At 40.7% G+C, this 20012-nt stretch overlaps 2 protein-coding genes across 2 annotated transcripts; one reads left to right on the top strand and one right to left on the bottom strand.

Annotated features, from left to right (window-relative positions):
* Window positions 1–9537: 9537 nt before the first annotated feature.
* Window positions 9538–15084, top strand: bend3 (BEN domain containing 3). The gene is made up of 4 exons (XM_085258104.1): window positions 9538–9720; window positions 11884–11938; window positions 12057–12235; window positions 12315–15084. The coding sequence occupies exons 2-4, from the start codon at window positions 11887–11889 to the stop codon at window positions 14538–14540; spliced, it is 2457 nt and encodes an 818-aa protein (XP_085114230.1). The 5' UTR covers window positions 9538–9720; window positions 11884–11886; the 3' UTR covers window positions 14541–15084.
* Window positions 15085–16128: 1044 nt separating this feature from the next.
* On the bottom strand, window positions 16129–18729 carry mtres1 (mitochondrial transcription rescue factor 1). Its single transcript, XM_085258106.1, has 4 exons — window positions 18628–18729; window positions 17268–17712; window positions 16588–16660; window positions 16129–16514 (listed from the first exon to the last, which is right to left on the bottom strand). The coding sequence occupies exons 1-4, from the start codon at window positions 18644–18646 to the stop codon at window positions 16332–16334; spliced, it is 720 nt and encodes a 239-aa protein (XP_085114232.1). The 5' UTR covers window positions 18647–18729; the 3' UTR covers window positions 16129–16331.
* Between the last annotated feature and the right edge of the window lie 1283 nt (window positions 18730–20012).

Raw genomic sequence — 20012 nt, 5'->3', positions numbered from 1 at the left:
TAATGATGTTGCAAATTTTCTACTTCTGCTAACAAAAACTAAAACATTCAAATTAATTAATGAATAATTTAGACAAAATAGTTTTGTTTTTGTTTTGTTTTTTGTTTTTTTGTGGGAATAACTGTGGAGGATGAATTTGTAAATGTCCTTTAGGACCCTTTGGCTTTTACACTTCAGCTCCTCAGTTTTGGTACCGGTGATATGAATATAGTAACATCACGCCAGTGTGTTTAAACACAGTCTCACTGAGCTTCTAGACTAAAGTCTTTGATGGTTCCCTAAAGAAAAGAAAAAAAACTCCAACACAGCAGCGTGATCAGTGAGAAAATGGTTATTTAGTCCTGTCTAATCTGAAAAACCTGTGAGCTATTTGGAGTGGGGGGAAGAAAACTACATTCGAAGGTTACCTGCTGGGAGTGGTGTTGTTTTTTAGAGCTTACATGTTGGTTGTAATTATTTGATCCCAAACTTCAGATAGTAACGGCTTTGAAACCAGAGTAGCACTGGTGGGGAAAGGGACCTGAGGTGAGGAAGAAGAAGCAGAGTGGTGGATGAGGAGCAGGGAATAGGAGATGATAGGATATAAAAGAAGAAGGTGGGGTTGAAGTGCAAGAGGAGGTGATGTGGAGCGAACTGTTTGAAAAACAAGCTCATTTCTGTTGCTGGGTTGTTCGTCCACTTCCTCGTCTGTTTTGGTTTCCGCTGCCTGGGCTTCCTGCGTACAGAGAGGTACTGCATGTGCCAGGGAAAGCCTCAGGCACTTCATGAAATATTTATCCTCGCCGTGAGGAGACATGAGGAAAGTTACACGGAAAGTTAAAAGGACCAAACAAGGAGAGAGGCCATGGCACTGCCAGAATGACAAATATAGTTGTTAAACAAAACTTTATTTCAGAGGATGAGGTCTGGCCTAAGCAATGAAACTGTTGCATAGACATTCCCAGCAGAAATCAGCCAAGCACAGCAGAAGAAGACTTGATGGGTGAAGTTTTTTTTCAGTGGTAAAGCTGAATGTTTAATGCCGAACAGAAATCATAGCATTTTTCCTTCCCTGACAACATTGTTGCTGCCAGTATTAATCTTTCTGATACCTCGTAGCCCAAACAAAGAGCAGAATGAGGAAGGTGAGGGGCTTTTGTCAAGTTTCTATCCTGCACTGCAGCAACTTGACGCTATGTTTGCTTACAGTTTCCAGTTTGGGAGTCTTGGGTTTCATGAAAAGGAAGACTTGGCAAGGCTATAAGTTTACATCCAAAACATGAAGTGTGAAAGAGAGGCCTTAGTGTGCCCAGCCCAGGCGACGAGTGGTGTAATTACAGCAGAGTCCAGTGGAGAGAGCAGGTCAGCGCAGCCCAACAAATTTCCATTACACACTCAAACACTGGAACACTGCTGTGGAAGCTGGGAACGGTGACTGTTAGATCTACGGTTGTCTGAAAACATATTTCTGGATTTTTTTAAGTGCCAAATTCAATAATTAAAACATGATATAAATGTTAAATTAGAAATTCCCTGATTTGCAGTGTTAAAAGAAATACAACTTTATTTTCGATTCCTAGGAGTATTAGGAATTGCTGGAGCGAAGGCTCAAATGCAGCACGTTGACATAAGCATCTTTATTGGCTGATGGAAAGATCAAAGTGATCAAACAGCTGAAATTAAACAGGAGGAGGGAGTCAATCTAACAGAAGGGAAAGTATTTAAAGCCACAAGAAGACAGGAGAAAATTAACTTTCAAATTACAACACTGAATTATGAGGCCTACTATTACATATAAATGCCTTATTAATGGTTAATTATTCATTACTGCATTCACTGTACTTTATAAAAGATTAAAAGTGATGGATTGGTCCTTGTGCTTTGATTTCCAAAAGCACTTTTCGTTATATTTCCATTATATTCAAAGTATGGCAGATATTTCTATAGCTGATATCTCCAAAGTAAGAGTAGATGGACACATTATTACACATTTTAGAAGAACAGGAGATGAACCAAACCCACTTTCAGATAGTAGGGTCAGAATTTGATAGAATATATTTAATAAATATAAACATAACAGAATAAATATATTTTTAAAAGACTACAACAACAACAACCAGTTGTTGTTGTGGGGAAAAAAATGCAGTATTTTTTTAATGGGAAGGCAATTCCATTGACTTGATGAAGAGAACCTGCCTCTTACCGTCCATCCATCCATTTTCTTAATCACTTAGTTCAAGGTTGCAGGAGGCTGGAGCCTCATTTACCACAGGACGAGAGGCGTGGCACAGACCGGACAGCCTGCCAGTTCATCACAGAGATACAGAGAACCATACACTCTCACATCCACACGTCCACACTTTTAACTGAGTTTGCTTTACACGTGAAGATCAGTTTACTTATAATGAGGATTATTATTCAAGTCTGTGGGGGGAAACACATCAGCTATAGCTGTGGGGGAGCCTTTAAACATTTAAGGCAATCCTTGTGTGACAAACCAAGTCTGGAGAGTTTGGAAGATTAGGGTATTTACCAGTGAGGGCCTACTTAAAGATGCAGCCGACAATGCATCTTGGGAAGTGTAGTAGCAGCTGTTTTAGGTTTGGTCATTCTTTCTTTGATCTTAGTTGTTCTCAGTTGGATTTTAATGATTTGGGCTATTGTACATAACATACATTAATTTCTTGTTAATTCATTTTTAAACAATAATGAATTCTTGATTGTCATGAATTCACAAGCTTCATTGCCTATTAATAAAAACGATAAAAGCTTTGTACATTCATGAGTTTGACCATAAAAAAATCTTCATTAGGCCTAAAGTGGAAATTAGTTTCTAAATTCTGATACATAAATTTAATAATTACACCTGATAGCTGTTTATTAAAACGTATGTCTAATAAGCCGATCCAAAGGATCAAATGATCTTTAAAATAAAGTCCTATAATTTGCTCTACTTGCCTCTTAGCACTCTTGCTGCACCATTTTTGAATCAACTAGAAGCTTTTCAGGGAGATAATAAAGGATTGCAATAGTCCAGCCTAGAAATAACGAATGTGTGGACTATTGCAATCCTTTATTATCTCCCTGAAAAGCTTCTAGTTTCCAACCTCACACTGAAACAGGATGTTTCTCATTTTTATTCCTCAGATGAAAGAAAGCAGTCCAGCACATTTGTTTAATGTAGTGTTGAAGGACATAGCCTGGTCATAAATGACAGTGTTACCAGAGGCCAGGTTAAAGACATCCAGAGTAAATATCTGCTTAGACACCATGTTTCAAAGGTTTTCAGTACAATAAGCTCAGGTTTTTTTTCCAAATGTACTATATTTCAATACTTAAACGAATGTTTCGAAGGGTTTTTTTTGTTTTTGTTTTTTTGCCAGTTTTCACCACAGCCTACCTGAGTATTGTTACTGACCATCTCTATCCCGTCATGAACACAGTGTAGCCATCATCTAATAGCACATTAAGACTCCGTTACCTTTACGGTGGCGTGAAGTCAGAGATGTGCATTTAGGAAGAGCCTGTCAACAAAGCTGTAACACATGTAATACTGTCTGGTCTATATAGATGGAAATCTCAGAGCAAGGGTTCAGACGTCTTTTCAAATCGGTGCCACAAAAAGGATTAAAAGTGGCCCTAAAATCAGCAGATTTAGATGAACTAAAAGCCATGAAGCCATTGCAGAAGTGCCAAAAGCTGCAGTTCTTCAAACGCCTATTTTATGTTGACTGTAAATTGAATCAGTCTCAATAAACCCAGGTGTTAAAATCCTCAAAATCTTCACAGCAAAAATTAACAACCTTAACAACCTTCCACAGCATGTCTTTTATCCTGTCTTCCTTCTCTCACCCCAACCGGTCGCAGCAGATGGCCCCGCCCCTCCCTGAGCCTGGTTCTGCCGGAGGTTTCTTCCTGTTAAAAGGGAGTTTTTCCTTCCCACTGTCGCCAAAGTGCTTGCTCATAGGGAGTCATATGATTGTTGGGTTTTTCTCTGTATCTATGAAGTGCCTTGAGGCAACTTTTGTTGTGATTTGGCGCTATATAAAAAAAATTGAATTGAATTGAACTTGACTGACAACAACAGGTTGTCCATGGCTGCAAGCAAGCTGGAGACAGAAACGCTATAAATATCTCCTGGGTTTCTCTCTTTTACCATAAAAGGAAGAAATAACTAATTGCTTTAAATGGAAAACTAACACTTGTTACAGTGAAAAAGTAGCCTGATGCTAAGGAGAGTAACATAACAACCAATACTTGTGCACACTTCATACTGCTGATGAATGTAGGTGTTTACACTATAAAAATGACATAAATATTTCAAGCTTTTTGGCTTCATTTGGTCTCCATGTTTCTAAGTACGGGGTTCAATTTCACAGACATAGATGTCAGAGTCTCTGGCTACACACCAGTGATTGTGACCTAATATTTCCCTGCCTCCCTTCTTTATCCACACCAGGATTGATTCTATGTGACCCTATTACGAGTGAGCCTGAATGTAAAATGACTGAGTGAATGTAAGCGTGGAAGGATGTTAGAATCTCCATTTGTCTTCCTCTGAATGGGCTATCAGTAAACACCTGCTAATATCATCATATAGCTGACGGTGATGGATGAAAGTCATTCTCCTGAGATGGGAACAGTATGGCTGATTGGCCTCTTCCACACAGACGAGCATATTGACCAAAAATGACACTTTAACGAGCTCTTCCCCGTGTTAAGTGCCGCACGCCGGCCCCTCGTCGCAAGCCGCCGCCTGGCTGACCCTGGGCTGTGCTCTTCCCCCTGCACAGGGCCTACTCGCTTCATTGGCTGACAGATCAGACTGCCAAGGAGACAGCTCATTAGTCGAATAATGAGAACCACACCAGCCACACGTTGTCTTGTTATATCATCTCGGTATCGACATATTTGTGGCTGAGGACAGAACATTGTGTGCCACTGTGTGCATGAAAGAGCCGATGATTAAGATAGAATTATGTGAGGTCTTCTGTTCATCTCTGAGTGACTTCTGAGGAAGCCAGTGCTGCTTAACAGCTTCTGCCCGTTACAAATCAAAATCTTCTCCTGATTGCAACAATATGGCATACCTCCATTTGTCTTCCCTCTCTTATTAATCATTTCCCACAGTTTCTTTCTGCTGCCACCAGCTGTGTGTTACAAATATTTCTCTGCAGTTTTGACCTTGCAATCTTAAACCCAGGCCTTCATTTGATTCTGTTATTACTGATGGACAAACTGTTGTTGGAATTTCATTGGTCGACAGAGTGAATGAGGCAAAACGGTATTTTAGATACCACAGCATTTTGTTCTCATACATCAGTTCTCTTTTCAAGTAGGCCATCTCTACAGTGTAGTTCGGCTGGGTTTATCAGTCTCCCGCCAACAATCTAAAGACACGCACAGTGGGTTAAGTGGTGACCCTAAATTGGTTATAGGTGTAAATGTGAATGGCTGTCTGTCACTGTGTTAGCTCTACAGTAGACCTAGCGATCTCTAACCGTAACATAACCACCCGACTTTCAACTGCAGATAACTGCCGCCTCCCTGTTCCTGGTTTCTTCTTTCTCCGAGGTTCTTTTCTGTTAAAAGGGAGTTTTTCCTTCCCATTGTCACCAAGTGCTTGCTCAGAGGGAATCATTTGACTGTTGGGGTTTTCTCAGTATTGTTGTAGGGTCTTTACCTTACAATAAAAAGTACTTTGAGGCAACTTTTGTGATTTGGCATTATGTAAACTGAACTGAATTGAATTGCTTTTGTTTTTTATAAAATTTGCCCTTTCTCTTGTGTGCAAAAAGAGTTTCTGGTTATGACTGAATTCAGTCTGGATAGTGATGCTAAATGAATGCAATGACGCACCCACTCAAGCTTTTTAAGATAAGATAATAATGGATACTTTATTGATCCCCATGGGGAAATTACTTGTTTTTCTCTGCATTTGACCCATTCACTCAGTGAAGCAGTGGGCAGCCCACTAAGCAGGCGCCCGGGGAGCAGTGTGTAGGGACGGTACCTTGCTCAGGGGTACCTCAGGGTAGCCGTTAAGTGGATTCGAACCGCCGACCTTCCGATCATGGGGCGACCACTTTACCTACTGAGCTATCCCTGCCCCCAATAAAGATAAGACTTTATTGATCCCACAACGGGGAAATTTTGCGTCACCTCAGCTCAGGTACAGATATATGAAGGAAATACAAAAATACAATTAAGTACAATCAATGAAAAAAGTAAGATAATACACTATATACAATGGGCTGGGAGCATTTCCACCATTTTCAGCTTGAATCTGAGTGAAACAAAACCAAGGGGGGAAAAAACAAAAACCATGGGACATTTTTCAAACAGTGGCTCAGAATGAAGCTGATCACAGAGGCAAAAAGTGGGGCAAACTTGTTGGCGTGACTTCTTCTCTGTGCCAACTGAGAAGCAGAGACTTTGTTGTGAAGAGCTCAGCATGTGGATCGAATTATCGTTTCATGGGTAAATATATTCCTCTAACGGTAGTTTCAGCATCCACTATAATCATGTAGTGCTACTCCACTTTTTGTCCAAATACATTTCCTGTTCACACGTGTAAACATGGTGCATAATTACACGCTGTGCAGATCTGCTGGCCACACATCTACGACTGCATCTGATAGGTCTGAGCAGCTTCATCATCTTACTTAGAGAACACTGAACGCTTAAAGACCGCTGAGCACATTGTTGCTTCCTACATCAATCTAACAGGTGGTTCACTTTTAGGGAGGGATGGTTTTCTGTCTGGCATGAGAGCATCTGATACTCCTCACCTTTCACATTTCTTACATTTTCACTCTCTGTCTGAGGACATTTATACTTCATGTGGTGGAAAATTGTAGGCTGGCCCTTTGGTTTTAGTTGTTTCTTGTAACCAGCTGCTCTTTTAGAAGCCATAGAGATTGATATTGCTTTTCTCATTTTCTGTCTGGAAATTACAACCAATAACAGCATAATGCACTATTTCTTTAATATTATGTATACTCCATGACATCATAAGTGTACCCAGCATACATTGTTAAGCCACAGTGCATATCACATGCAGAATGATGGCAGCCATCAGAGGTCAACGGGTATTAAACAGAGTATTTATGAGTACACAAGATGACAGTCAGCAATCGTTTAAAAGAAAGTTGGAGGACTAATCAAGACAAATCAGTATATTTGGAGGAGAAAGCAGCCGTATCATCGACACAATGTAATGTTAAGTTAAACAATGACGTTGTCCCCCTGTTTTACACACAGAGCGGATTCACATGGTTTTGCTGCTTTTTTCCACTTGAGGGCGATCTTGTCCACATGATGTTGGCTCTGTAGTTTTATTTTCACAGAGATCCTGCCTGCATGGGTGGCAAGGTTTTTAGAACTAAACATAAAGTAATTTTGATAGCTAGCAAAACAATATGGCAGCTACTTAAGGAACTGCAAATACACAGGAAGTATTAGGCCTATAACCATCCCTCCCTAGTATAATATAGGATTAGTTACATTAGGATAGATAGATAGATAGATAGATAGATAGATAGATAGATAGATAGATAGATAGATGAAAATAGTAAATCTTGTATTGACCTATAGAACAATATAGAATAGAACAATAAATGTATCTATGAACAGAATATAAAAATACTGAAGAGACACCACAACATACAGTTCAATACAACATGACTTCTCTTGCTAGCTGCAGCCTTTATCACAGAATGTGCTCACATGTTATTTAACAGTGACACAGAGATGCCGTGCTGATAATTTGTTCTAATGAGGAGAAACAGTCGGCTTTAAAAAAAACATTACTCAAAAAAGTCCTGCATTAAAAATTGTTGTTTGGCAAAAGTGTAAAATACACAAAAAATCAAAAAAAAAAATCTCAGTAAGTAAAATAAACTACTTTAACAGAAGGGTTCCTGAGAGCAAGCAGCCTATGTTAAGATGAAACAGACAAATAATGCTGTTAGTGGCCAAAGTGGTGCTGACAATAGCCCCTCATTTACTCTTTCGGTCTTGTTTTTTTTTTTTTTTTTTTGGTCTGGATGAAAAGATTTGTATAATAAATTGATCCAGCTCTGGATGCAGGATCTATTTGAAGGATTCTTTGCTATTACAAACTGGATATTTCAAATCATGCCTTCACAAGTATTTTTTTAAATAAAAGAAAGGGTTGTGTGCATGCTGTGATTTATTTTATTTTTTTAAACATTTTAAGTTATTGTCTAACCTCTCGGTCACAAGCTGCATCTACAACAATCAAGCCTCTTATGATGATATACAATCATGCAATCAACATTCTGGAGAGGAAGCTGATGAGACACATTGTTTCCATGCACTTCAGAATTTACATGTGCCAGGTTCTATAATTTTATTACATTTGCTCATCTTAAATGTATTTATAAGTGCTTATATAATTAGTCTCTCTCGGTGATCATTGTCCTCTTGAGAAATAGAAAACTCAAGAGCTTTCTATAGGAGCTCAACTTGTAGTATTTCTTACTTAATTAAACTGAATCCCTTTAAAAGAAGAATCAGTACTGCTGTCATTAATAATCTGCAGCTTTTTTCTCATGCTTCATTGTACTACAGCCTCGGCCTTGTACTTTGCTGTATGTGTGGCTTTTTTGATATGACTTAATGTATTTATTGTATAGATTCTATTTCTACTCTGTAATTGTATTTCTACTCTTGTATGTGCTTACAGCCTGGGCCTTTGAAATAAGTCAGGATGGATCCCTTGTTTTCATACACCAATTTTCTCTTTTTTCAGACCATTCTCCTGAAACCCTGGAGATGCTTGTGTATGAAGATCCCAGTATTCAGACTAGTCCATGTCATATTCAAGCTCTGCTTGAACTCCAATAGGTCATTTTGAGCATGTTTACATGTCTAAATGCACTCAGTTCCTGCTATGTGATTAGCTGGTTAGCAAGGTTATTATAATTAACTAAAACTAAATTAAAAAGTTAAGTTAGATGCAAAAACAATTTTGCAAAATGAGCATATTTCTTCCACAAGACAACTGCCTTTAAAAACTTGTGTTTTTATTGTAAGCATGTACTCATTTTCCTAAATCTTCCCTCTGCCATATGTCCTCCGTACAGTAATAATAATAAAAAATAATAATAAAACTGAAACAAAACTGAAACTATACTGAAGTAAAAACAAAAAATTAAAATGAATGAAAAATAAAAACTAATTAGAAAATGCAAAACTAATATTATATTATAAACTATTATAACTAATATGAGTTCAGAGCAGTTGAATAAAAGTGTCCAGTGTGTGTGTGTGTGTGTGTGTGTGTGTGTGTGTTAATTCATGGGATATGTTTTATAACGTTTCGTGATTGTGTCCTTCGCGTGGGCTAACAGCTGCTCAGCATGTTGAGGATTATTTTTTTATTATTCGGTTATTTATTCAAACCCTTCTTTAGCTGGAGGACTCTCAGTTAAATACAAGTCAAAGAGTGTAACGGCAGCCCTGTGCATTTACAATGTAAAACTGTAACTGTGGTCCTTTTTCTTTTTTTTTCACCCGTCTCTTCTTCCACAGCTGTGCGGAAGTGACACAGCAGGCGCGCGCCCGTCACGTCACGCGAGAAAGCACAGGAGCCGAGCGAGAAAAAAAAACACCAACAAGAAGAATTACCTTCTTTTATTACCTGCGGAACAAACTGCCGTGATAGTCCGCGGACATGTCACTGACGGTCCCGGGGGGAGGCATGGACTAGTGAAGGTGAGCTCAAACCGCTGGTCACGCGGGTTTTCGGTTAATTTAGCGAGAGTCGGGACACAGGAGGAGGAATAGGACGGGGGTAGGAGGGAAGGTGGGGGCAGTAAGGCAGGCAGTCGTCCACGCAAACGTTGCCGCGTCATTAAAATTCACAAACAAAATGTGGCGGTGTTATAGAAACGAAGCGTAAAGACGCGCAGTGTTTCTGAAAAACACCAAGTTTGTAGAAGAGTTCGGCCCACACGGCGGCTTCGGCTCGTGTTGTGGTTCAAGGGTTCATGGGCGGAAGAATGAGGAAGTAGCGGGTTATGAACGCTGGAGGGGAGCTGGGAGGGAACTCTGTATGGAGGCATGCACCTAAAACGGGCTGACTTTAGGTAACAGGGGGGTCAGAGCTGTGCGGGCATTAACTACGCGTTTATATCAGCCTCACGAGCCTGGGATAAAATACTCAGGCAAACCCAGAGGTGTGTGTGTGTGTGTGTATGTGTGTGTGTGTGATTAGCTACGAGGCTGCAACCGGTCACATGGTGTTTGCTATAAGGGTGATACGCCAGCCACAACATGTATGTATTTTAACTAAAAGCAGTAGTTTATAAAGCAGTTATCAAAGTAGTAATCATCAAGCTCATTTTAGGCGTCATGTTTGTAGTCTTTGACTCCACTAGCATAGCTTTGCATGATTCACAGCTCAAAAAAAAATCATCATTAAATCTTTTATTTTTAAAAAAGAAGCATGTGCAAGAACGGTTACAGATAGTTAATTACTCCAGTTATAGAGCATTGTGTTTACATGTAAGAAAACCGCAGAGGTAACCAAGTGTCCATTGTAGTAGACTACATTTAATATTGCTCTCTTCCAACGTGGACCACCTCTGTTTTAATTTTCTCCACAGGGAGCTTAAAGGATTTTACCATCCAGATAGAGTTTGAAGTATTTAAAACAATTTTGTGATGATAACTTTTCAGGGAGCTTGTAAATGGCTTAGGTGCATCAAAAGCATTTCTGGTGCTTTCTTAAATTTAACAAAACATACTGAAGATCTGCAATGGGCAGATTAATGACAGAGCCAGTGGTTTAGTGGTTTTGCTCTTTAGTTTAGAGCCAGTCATGGGCATGAATGTCGTGATAATTTTGGGCTTTCAAGTATTTCTTCGAATTTATTTGAATGGTATCCCACAAAACAAAAAAGTATACATATACAGACTCTAATATATAAAAACACCACTACTAATATGCGTCTGGCATAGTTTTGTTCTGGTTTTGCATATTTGACTGGTCTTTTTGGCGGGATCGGTAGAGGTCATTTAGACTGGTTTCCTGGCATGGACCGAGCTTTGAAGCACAATCCAAAGATTTTCATTACACAAATGTGAAGTTGAAGAATTTGGAAGATGGTCCTCCTCTTTCATTATTCCATCCACTTTGTAATTCAATGAAATACCTGTATCACTGGCAGGACAACAGCCCCACAGCATGATGCTATCACCACCAATTGACATTTAGTACAGTGCTCTTAGGTTTGAAAGCCTCACCTTTACTCCTGCAAACATACCTCTTATCATTGTGACCAAATAGCTCAATCTTTGTCTCGTCGGATCATTAAACTTTTTCTCCAGAAGATATTTTGGGCAGCTGCAAGTTACAGTCAAGCTTGAAGGTGTCTGTTTTTGGAGGAGGGGCTTCTTTCTTGTTCAGCACCCTCTCAGTCCGTGTGGCTTCACTGTAGATAGTGTTGCTAGTGTTTGCAGTTCATGGCAGGCTTAAGCATCAGTGTTTTCCGGGTTGTTCCTGAACATCCAGACCAATTTTCTCTCATCTGTGGATGACAGTTTGGGCCTTCTTCCAGACTTTGCAAAGTGATAACCCATATGAGTAAATTGTTTAAACAATCGTACAGTGCAATTTACTCATCTGCAAAGCTACAATTGTCCTTAGATCTTCCTGTCTCTTTTAGTACACTTTTATCTGATTGGTTGCTAATTGTAAAGAGAAGATATGAACAACAGTTGGACAGGTACATTAGCTAATTTTAGCATTAATAACCTTTCCGTGTAATTTATCCAAATCTAAGAATATGTGTATTACACACATTACTGTCACATTGTTCCCATTGATGTATTAAGTGTGTGCATATTAAGTAACTTTCTGAATTTTTTATCTAGGCTATGAATTCCCGTGAGCATGGGGAAATCTCAGATGAAGCAATGCTTGAAAAAGGCAAGTTCTGCATTGTTGTCTTTGCAGCTACAGCAATAAAAATTCACAGATTAACAAAGTATGTTTTGGTTTATTTTTGTAGTGTATGCAGTAAAATAAATTCTGCATTATTTTGCAGAACACAAGCATGTCCAAGATTGTAAGGAGGAGACAGAGGACATTGCTATTAGTGAACAACCTCAGGTACATGGAGGGGGATCTTCTGGAGCTGCCGAGGCTGGGAAACGGTCATCTGCAGAGATGGGACCTGAAACAGACCAGTCCACTAGCAGCAAGAGAGTCAGGGTGTCTAGTGAGGTAAATGAAGATCAACTCATGATTAAAACAATACCTTATATGTTATTACACATCCTTGACTGACATTTATTGTGTCTAGATGAGGCGGCACTTGATAGACGAGAGCAGCAGGATTGAACCTCTTTGCCTCACCACAACCGGAGAGAAGAGAGACTGCATCCAGGAGAAATCTAGAGTCTCCTACAGAAAGCCTCTCTTCAGCATCTCCCACCGAATCTCGGAGAAGAGGACCACCCCGAATCTGGAGCAGCAGGCAAGTCTTGGCAGCTTGAATCAGCTCAACAATATGCTCTCATCCAAGCTCCAAAATCCAGAGCAAAATGGCCCAGCAGAGCCCATCCCCTCCACAGACACTTTAGGCCAAGCTTCCACAGCGGACTCCAGCCTTTATCCACTGATTGAGAAAATGTTTTTCATTCTCAACACTCTGAATTCAAGCATGACGCAGCTGCACAGTAAAGTGGACTTGCTGACGCTGGAAGTCATGAGGATAAAGAAGCAGATCAAACCGGCTGAGATGGTGACAGAGTTCCAGCCTCCCCCCGAGTATTTGCTAACCAGCGATGAATTGAATCAGCTGATGGAGCAGACGTCAAGTGCTGGGGAACTGGGCTGTCGACTGCTTGTGCATCTGTTCCCAGAGCTGTTCAAAGCAAGGGAGTGCTCTCACGACTGCATGGCGAGCAAGAGAACGCTGGAGTCTCTACATCTGCAGCTTATTCGAAACTATGTCGAGGTGTGCTACCCCACGGTTAAAAACAACAGCGTGTGGCAGGAAGAGTGCCTCCTCCAGATTAATGACTTTTTTAATCGCTTCTGGGCGCAGAGGGACATGGAAAGTGCCCGGCTGCTCAGGAAGCAGGCGGGCACAGCTGGTGGCGTAAAAGCTGAGCAGCCTCAAACCTTTCGTTTCATTAATGAACAGGGTCAGGAGGAGCACATATCTCTAGATCACCAACAGGGCAGCCTGGCTGGTTCAGATGTCGGGTTTGGTACACAAGCCACAGAGGAGTTGGATGAGTTCTCCTCCCCAGAAGACTTTGTTGTTTTCCTAATTCACCGTCTCTTTCCTGAAGTTTTTGAAGAGGGGAAAATACCAGAAGACTGTGGCAATTTTAGTAGTGTGGGACAGCTAATTCTCGACTCTGACAAGATGGACATAATTAGAAAGTATATGGAAGCGAATTTCCCTGATGTGCCTGAGGACAGCTGGCTGCAGGTGTGCATTCAGCATATGGAAGACGCACTTGAGGGTCCTCACAGTAATGGCAACGGGAGTGAACCGGACAACATCAATGAGGAGGGCTACGAACTGGCCAGTTTTCCTGAAGATGTTTCAATTATCAAGGTTCCAGAAGTGAGTGAATATGAAAGACCCAGTCGCAAGTCTAAAAAGTCGCTGCTCACGCCTGTAGATTTTGACAATCTGGAGATTCCTCTGCCTGACTTTACTGTTCCCCAGGAATACATCCTGTCCAGGGAACAGCTCAAGAGCAACTATGAATGTAGCTTGTCCGTTGGGAACTTTGCCTCTCGGCTGCTGGTGCTCATGTTTCCTGAGCTCTTTACCTACGAGAACGCTAGAAAGCAGTATAACTGTAGCGGTTCTCTTGGGAAAAAGCAACTCGACCCCGTTCGCGTAAACCTGATCCGTCATTACGTGCAGTTGGTCTACCCCCGGGCCAAGAACGACAGAGTGTGGATGTTGGAATTTGTTGGCAAACTTGACGAGCGGTGCAGGAGACGTGACACGGAGCAGAGGAGATCCTACCTGCAGCAGCGCAAAGTGTACGGTCAGGAGACAGAGCAGGACTTTCTCTGCCAGCTGAACCAGCTCCATCCCGATAACGGCAGACAGGATCCAGATATTCCCTCTTTACCTCCCGAGAAAAGTAGCAAAGACTTCTGCAAAATCCCCCTTGATGAGCTGACTGTGTCCAAACCAGATTTCCCTGTTCCCTCCGTCTACCTACTCTCTGATACCGAGGTACGGGAAATTGTCCAGCAGAGTCTCTCTGTTGGGAACTTTGCTGCCCGCTTGCTGGTGCGCCTCTTCCCCGAGCTCTTCACCCACGAGAACCTGCGGCTGCAGTACAACCATTCAGGCGCCTGCAATAAGAAGCAGCTTGACCCTGTTCGACTGAGACTGATCCGTCACTACGTGGAAGCCGTGTATCCTGTGGATAAGATGGAGGAGGTGTGGCACTACGAATGTGTGCCAAGCATTGACGAACGCTGCCGGCGCCCCAATCGCAAGAAGTGTGACATTCTTAAAAAGGCCAAGAGGTCAAGCACTGTGTCCTAGTTACAGTACTCTGCAGTTACCCAACACTTTCTGTCATAAAAACAGTTGCACAGTATATAAGCTGAAATCGCATTGTTGAACTTCTACACACTGTCCTCTGTAGGAAGAAGCCAAGCTGTTGCGAGTTTCTTTAGTAGTATTCTTACTCATATTTTACCTTTTTGGCTACAGCAGTACATGTTCTAGTTTATGTAGTCTTTATTATTGTTCGATAAAAGTTACAACCGCTCCTATTTATAAGCCAAACATGTCATAGCTTCTCTAACATACTCTGTTGATAAATGTTGTAGCCTTATAACAATAATAATGATAGTAGCTAACAGCATAGATCACACATTTGCTCTATGAACAGAAATCAAATCACAAGGACGTGATATATTTCCATCGCAGTTACTGATGTAGCATCGTGCCACCACTGTTTTAATAACTATGTGCTTATGTTAAGCCTTCTTATAGAAGTTTATATTATAAAGATAATTTAACATGACAATGGCTCATGATAACCAGTTTCTAATAAAACCACAGTTATAAATGTGACATACAATCACAATGTTTTACATAATCGCACCAGAGCAAGTTCAACATACAGAGCATAGCCTTTCTTTATCTGGTTTCACTTACCCGTTAGGCTAAGAGGTCCCTTGAAGGTGATTATCAACTTGAAAAATCAACCCAATCACATGACATTGGAGACATGTTTAAGTCTGTTAGCAGATGACTGATTTTTATAGATAAAAATGTGATTTAAGGTTGAAAGCAACACAAGTTCTGCAGACAAATTAGCAGTGTGTGTGTGTGTGAGAGAGAGAGCGCTATTAAATGTGTGCACTTTAAGTGCTTTGGTCAGAAAGACTTGCTGTATTAATAACATTAGCAAAATGTCAACTTTATAAGTTAATAGACTTGAGTGTCTTGGACTGAGCAGGCTACACGGTGGTACATGGAGCATTTCTGCTCTTAGCACTCAAAAGCACTTTCTACTGCAAGCCACATTCACACAGTGCTTTATTCTATACCTTTAAGTGCTATCACATGCAGATGCACCAGGGACAATTTAGGGTTCACAACATTGCCCCAGGACACTGATTTGCAGCCCACTTATCGCCCACCAACCTTCTGACTGGTGGGCGACAGGTGGTGCTCCATCTCCTGAGCCACAGGCATCCAGCTCTTAGTTCCATCATTAACATAAGAGAATCAGATGAATTGCACTTTTATTCCATTAAATTAATGTTGAGATGTGCATGAGACAGTTTTAGTTCTCATTTTTTCAGGTTAGAGAGAATAAATTAGAGCTCCAAAAGTACAAATAAGGGGTCCTGTTTTAAGAATCATATAAAGTGCTTTTTTCCAGCCAATAGGATTAAAGCCGGATATTTCTTACTCATGCTTATAAAAAAAAAATATCTATTGTATATTATATACAATAACATTTCCTTATTAATATTTGGGGATATTTAATAGAAATTTAAAGTTATTTATTTATTCCTGTATATTAAGTGTTGGCAGTTTCAGTTCTGAAACCATGAAAAACACCACACAGCTTTCCAAAAGAATTTTTAAAAAAAATCCACCAGGACACAAATGGTGAAGTCTAAACCCTCACAGTGCACCTTTATTGGGGGAGTGTCACACTATAGAAGGGCGAAGTACACATTTAAGCACAGTGAGAGTTGTGAGCTCTGCACAACATTTTTGTAATCCATTCTACATCCACCTCATTGGAGAGCCACTCAGTGCTGTTGACCTCACAGGCCAATGGCATTACAGTCAGTACGGTCTTAGGCAGATTCAAGGTTTAAAGGCCTCCTCCCTGGGAAGCTCAAGACATTTCCAGCGCCTTATGGCAACTTTGTGCTTTTCAGTGTTACCAGGGTCAGTAAAAACCCTTCTGAGGATAACTCTCATCAATGTAACAGTGTTTGTTTCTGGGTTCTCTGACAGGACCAGGTCCAGGGTGTCCCCCAGTTTTACCTGAGAAAAGAACAAAATATGAGGAACACTGGATTACCTAATTCGTGCACTGTCGTAAGCAAGCAGCACTCACCGTTTTACTTTTCTTGATGAGTTTCTGTCCGTTAAATCTGAGCTTGTTGTTGTAGAACGCATCTTCAATTTTACTGTGACAAGACAGAAGCACGTTAGACTCTGGTATAATGGTGACAAATGTTGTGAAGTCCCTACTGTTTGCAGTTTTGTGCGTGTGCCTTCTTTCTATGCGATTGTGGCATCGAGGTATGGTCTGTGCCTCAGATGCACGAGGGAAAGGTGGAGCTGGATGGTTGAGATTGGGGGACCAGTTTGGGGAGAGAGGCACACCTGGCGTGTGGCTGCCAATTATTCTCTTTTCTTATATAGTAGTTGTGAGACTGGAGAAGGAGGAAGACAAAGAGTGAAGCACAGTGGCAGTAATGCTCAATTGCTGGGCAATCGATGAAGCAAATTTAACTGTGTAGAACTAAAGTCGTCCCCTCTTTGTGGATACTATGGGGAACCTGCTACAGTGGTTAAAGGGAAAAACAAAGTTTCTTGATGAGCTCACAGTGTGCCACTAGAACAGCTTGTGGCACACTGAGAGCACCCTGGCACTGATTCTCCACGCCATTTCCTTATTTCCTGTTTTGATTATGAAGTATGGAGGAAAGAGGGCAAAATCCTGTTTATCTTTAGCAGCAACTTAATCACTTATCAACACCCACCCAGCCTTAGATTCTTATGCTGACTCACTTGCGTGCCATATCCAGGCCAGCTTTTATAATGACATCGTAGCGGAAGGACTGAACATATTTCTCAATGTCTTTATAGTCCTTGGGTAGATTTGGGTCCGAATCTTCATAATCACTGTCCTCTGCGTCTTTATCATCCTCATCTTCCTCCTCCTCATCATATGCACTTGAAGCACCTTTCTTCTTGTTGCTTTTAAACCTCAAATGATGAGCAGACCAACACCTGAGAGCGTCTCTTCCACGGAAAGCAGGCCGGTGACAGCCAGGTGTCACAGGGAAGACCGAGTAGCCGCACAGCTGGCGTGTATGAATGGTCCTGGGACACCATTCGGTCTGCCTCAGACCATATCCAGTAGCTAGCAGGTGGCGAGGGCTCAACCTTCCAAGCTGCCTCATGGCAAGAGCTTGCACCACCAAACTCTGCATGTTTGTGCTCCACCCAGTCACTGAAAGGAAGGAGGAGATTGTCAAAACAACAACAACAAAAAGGTTCAGTTAATTAATTAATATGGATTCAATATAAAGAGCCACTGTTCAAGAACAGGACTCACGATTTCTGTCTTTTTACTTCATGATCATGTGATATCACAACATCTATTAAATTTAGAAAACAAAAATAGAACCACTTTGAATTCATCTTTATTTTTTGTGTGTTTTGGATCATCTTTGCAAATTCAGTTAGAATAATGACAAGTTTAGGGAGGCTGACAGGCTGCATATGTTGTGTTATCATCTTCACACAGCAGAACATCTGCCTCCTCACCTGATCCATAATTTTACACACACTTTTTTAAACTGCTGAACATAAGTTTAGATCAGCTGGATTTACTGTAATCTTCAGAATAAAAGCATCAATTTATTTCAGGCTCGGCTAAAAAAAAATAATAATAATTTCAATTATTTTAGTTTAATAAATACAAGAAAAGGATCAAATGCTTCTTCTTGAACTAACTGACCGGATTAAAAGCAATGGTTAAGCTTTACTATTTTAGTCGACATGCGTTTGTTTATTCCGGAAGTACTCAGTAAGGACGTTCTTTGGTCGTTGCTGACCTCGGATGTGTTACGTTCTCACTAAAGCGGGCACATTTTATATACACCTCCTGCTTTTCACACACTTTTATGTCATAATTGTTACCGGTTGCTGTCTCCGCTCAATGTTGAGGTTAAAGTTGAAGCCAAGCGGACGCAGATACGCGGACGCAGTTAGCCCTTTACTTTTCTCCGCTGAGCTCGTGGACTCATTACTTCAACCTAAGCGTGACCCAGCCCGAGCTTCGTGACCATCAAACGTGGCACAAACAGTTTTTATCGAATGAAAACTTAACTACGAGTTTCCTAACACGCTGCAGGACACTCACCTATGGAATAACCTTTCATAGCTTCTTACTGTACTTCGTCGTCTCCGCTGCCGTGGAGTAGACGTGTGGTCGCCGATTTAAATATACTGCCTCCTACGGCACCGGTGGATTATTACATGTATGGCCGAGGCAAATGGCAGTGAAGGAATTTAAACGCAAAATGGTTCAATCTGGGAAAGATCACGTGTCCTTTTTTTCAGGAATCTATAGATTTATATTTTAAAAATGAAAAACTTAGGCAAACAACTCTGGGATGAGTAACCATGAAATTAATTAAATATTAAAGTTTGATTCATTTAATAAAAAGAATATAGACATCGTTTTGTGATATGTGGCATTCTTAAAGTAGACCATACAGCTCTGTCCTAAATTCGGCCAATGAGGATTTGATTACTCACCAAACACTGTGCACCACTGCTTGCAAAACTCAAATTTGGGCATGTTGGAAGACATTTATGCTCCATTTAATCAACCCTGAAGCCACTCTCAGTTGCTTTTTTGATATAATAACAGTAAAAGACATTCCAGCTTCTCCTAAAATATAACAGTAATGTGTAATTTACCACAACAACTTAGATGTCTCTTATAAATAGAAGGCATTGTCATAATGTTGCAGTTGTTGGCTCATCAGAGCAGGCAGGTTTTCCCGTCTTTGATGTTCAGTTCTGGTGATTCTGTGTGAATTAGTCTTAGTTTCTAGTGTGGTCTTATGGTGCTGTAGCCTATCCGTTTTGATGTATTGTTCATTTAGAGTTACTTTTCTACAAACCTTTATTGCAATGAGCGGTTATTTGAGTCACTGTTGCCATCCTCTCAACTCGAAGCAGTTTGGCCATTGTCCTCCATCTTCTGGCACCAACAAAGCGTTTTCTTCCTGCATGTTTTCTCTTTTTCAGACCATTCTCTGTAACCCAGGAGATGACTGTGCGGAAAGATAAGCAGTTTCTGGAATACTCAGAGCAGCCTGTCCGGCACTAATTACTGTAAAAATCAATGAAATCAGCTTTCTTCGCCATTTTGTTGCTCAATGTGAACTTCAGCAGGTCGTTTTCATGTCTTCATACCTAAATGCACTGAGGTATTGTCATGTGGTTGGTTGATTGGATATTTGCATTAACAAGCAGTTGAACAGGTGTAGTAGTGATTGTATGTACAAGGTGGATGTAGTCTCTCTAAAGTTAACCAGATTTTTGAAGATTCAACTTTTGCATTTCGGCAATTTGCCCATCTTTTGGTTATCAGCCAGTCTGCTTTGCCAGCAATTCACACATTATTAAATAAAATTGAAACTGAAGCAACTTTAAATAAACAGGGGTTTTATCACAAGGATGGATAAACATAAGTAGCAATTTGTTACACTTTATGAATTAGTTAATAGCTTCATT

Source organism: Mchenga conophoros, linkage group LG19, assembly GCF_057382185.1.
Source record: "Mchenga conophoros isolate Kocher_MC1m ecotype Shallow Benthic linkage group LG19, M_conophoros_male_GT1.1, whole genome shotgun sequence".
NCBI lineage: Eukaryota > Metazoa > Chordata > Actinopteri > Cichliformes > Cichlidae > Mchenga > Mchenga conophoros.
This window is presented reverse-complemented; position numbering and strand designations above follow the sequence as displayed.

What these genes read in the sequence shown, in the direction of transcription:
- mtres1 (XM_085258106.1), bottom strand. An exon ending in GGCCTGGATATGGCACGCAA is followed by an intron (nt 16,661 to 17,267) that starts GTGAGTCAGCAT and finishes GTCTTGTCACAG; the next exon opens with TAAAATTGAAGATGCGTTCT. An exon ending in TCATCAAGAAAAGTAAAACG is followed by an intron (nt 16,515 to 16,587) that starts GTGAGTGCTGCT and finishes TTCTTTTCTCAG; the next exon opens with GTAAAACTGGGGGACACCCT.
- bend3 (XM_085258104.1), top strand. Translation starts at nt 11,887, where the DNA reads ATGAATTCCCGTGAGCATGGGGAAATCTCAGATGAAGCAATGCTTGAA. An exon ending in TGAAGCAATGCTTGAAAAAG is followed by an intron (nt 11,939 to 12,056) that starts GCAAGTTCTGCA and finishes ATTATTTTGCAG; the next exon opens with AACACAAGCATGTCCAAGAT. An exon ending in GAGTCAGGGTGTCTAGTGAG is followed by an intron (nt 12,236 to 12,314) that starts GTAAATGAAGAT and finishes TATTGTGTCTAG; the next exon opens with ATGAGGCGGCACTTGATAGA.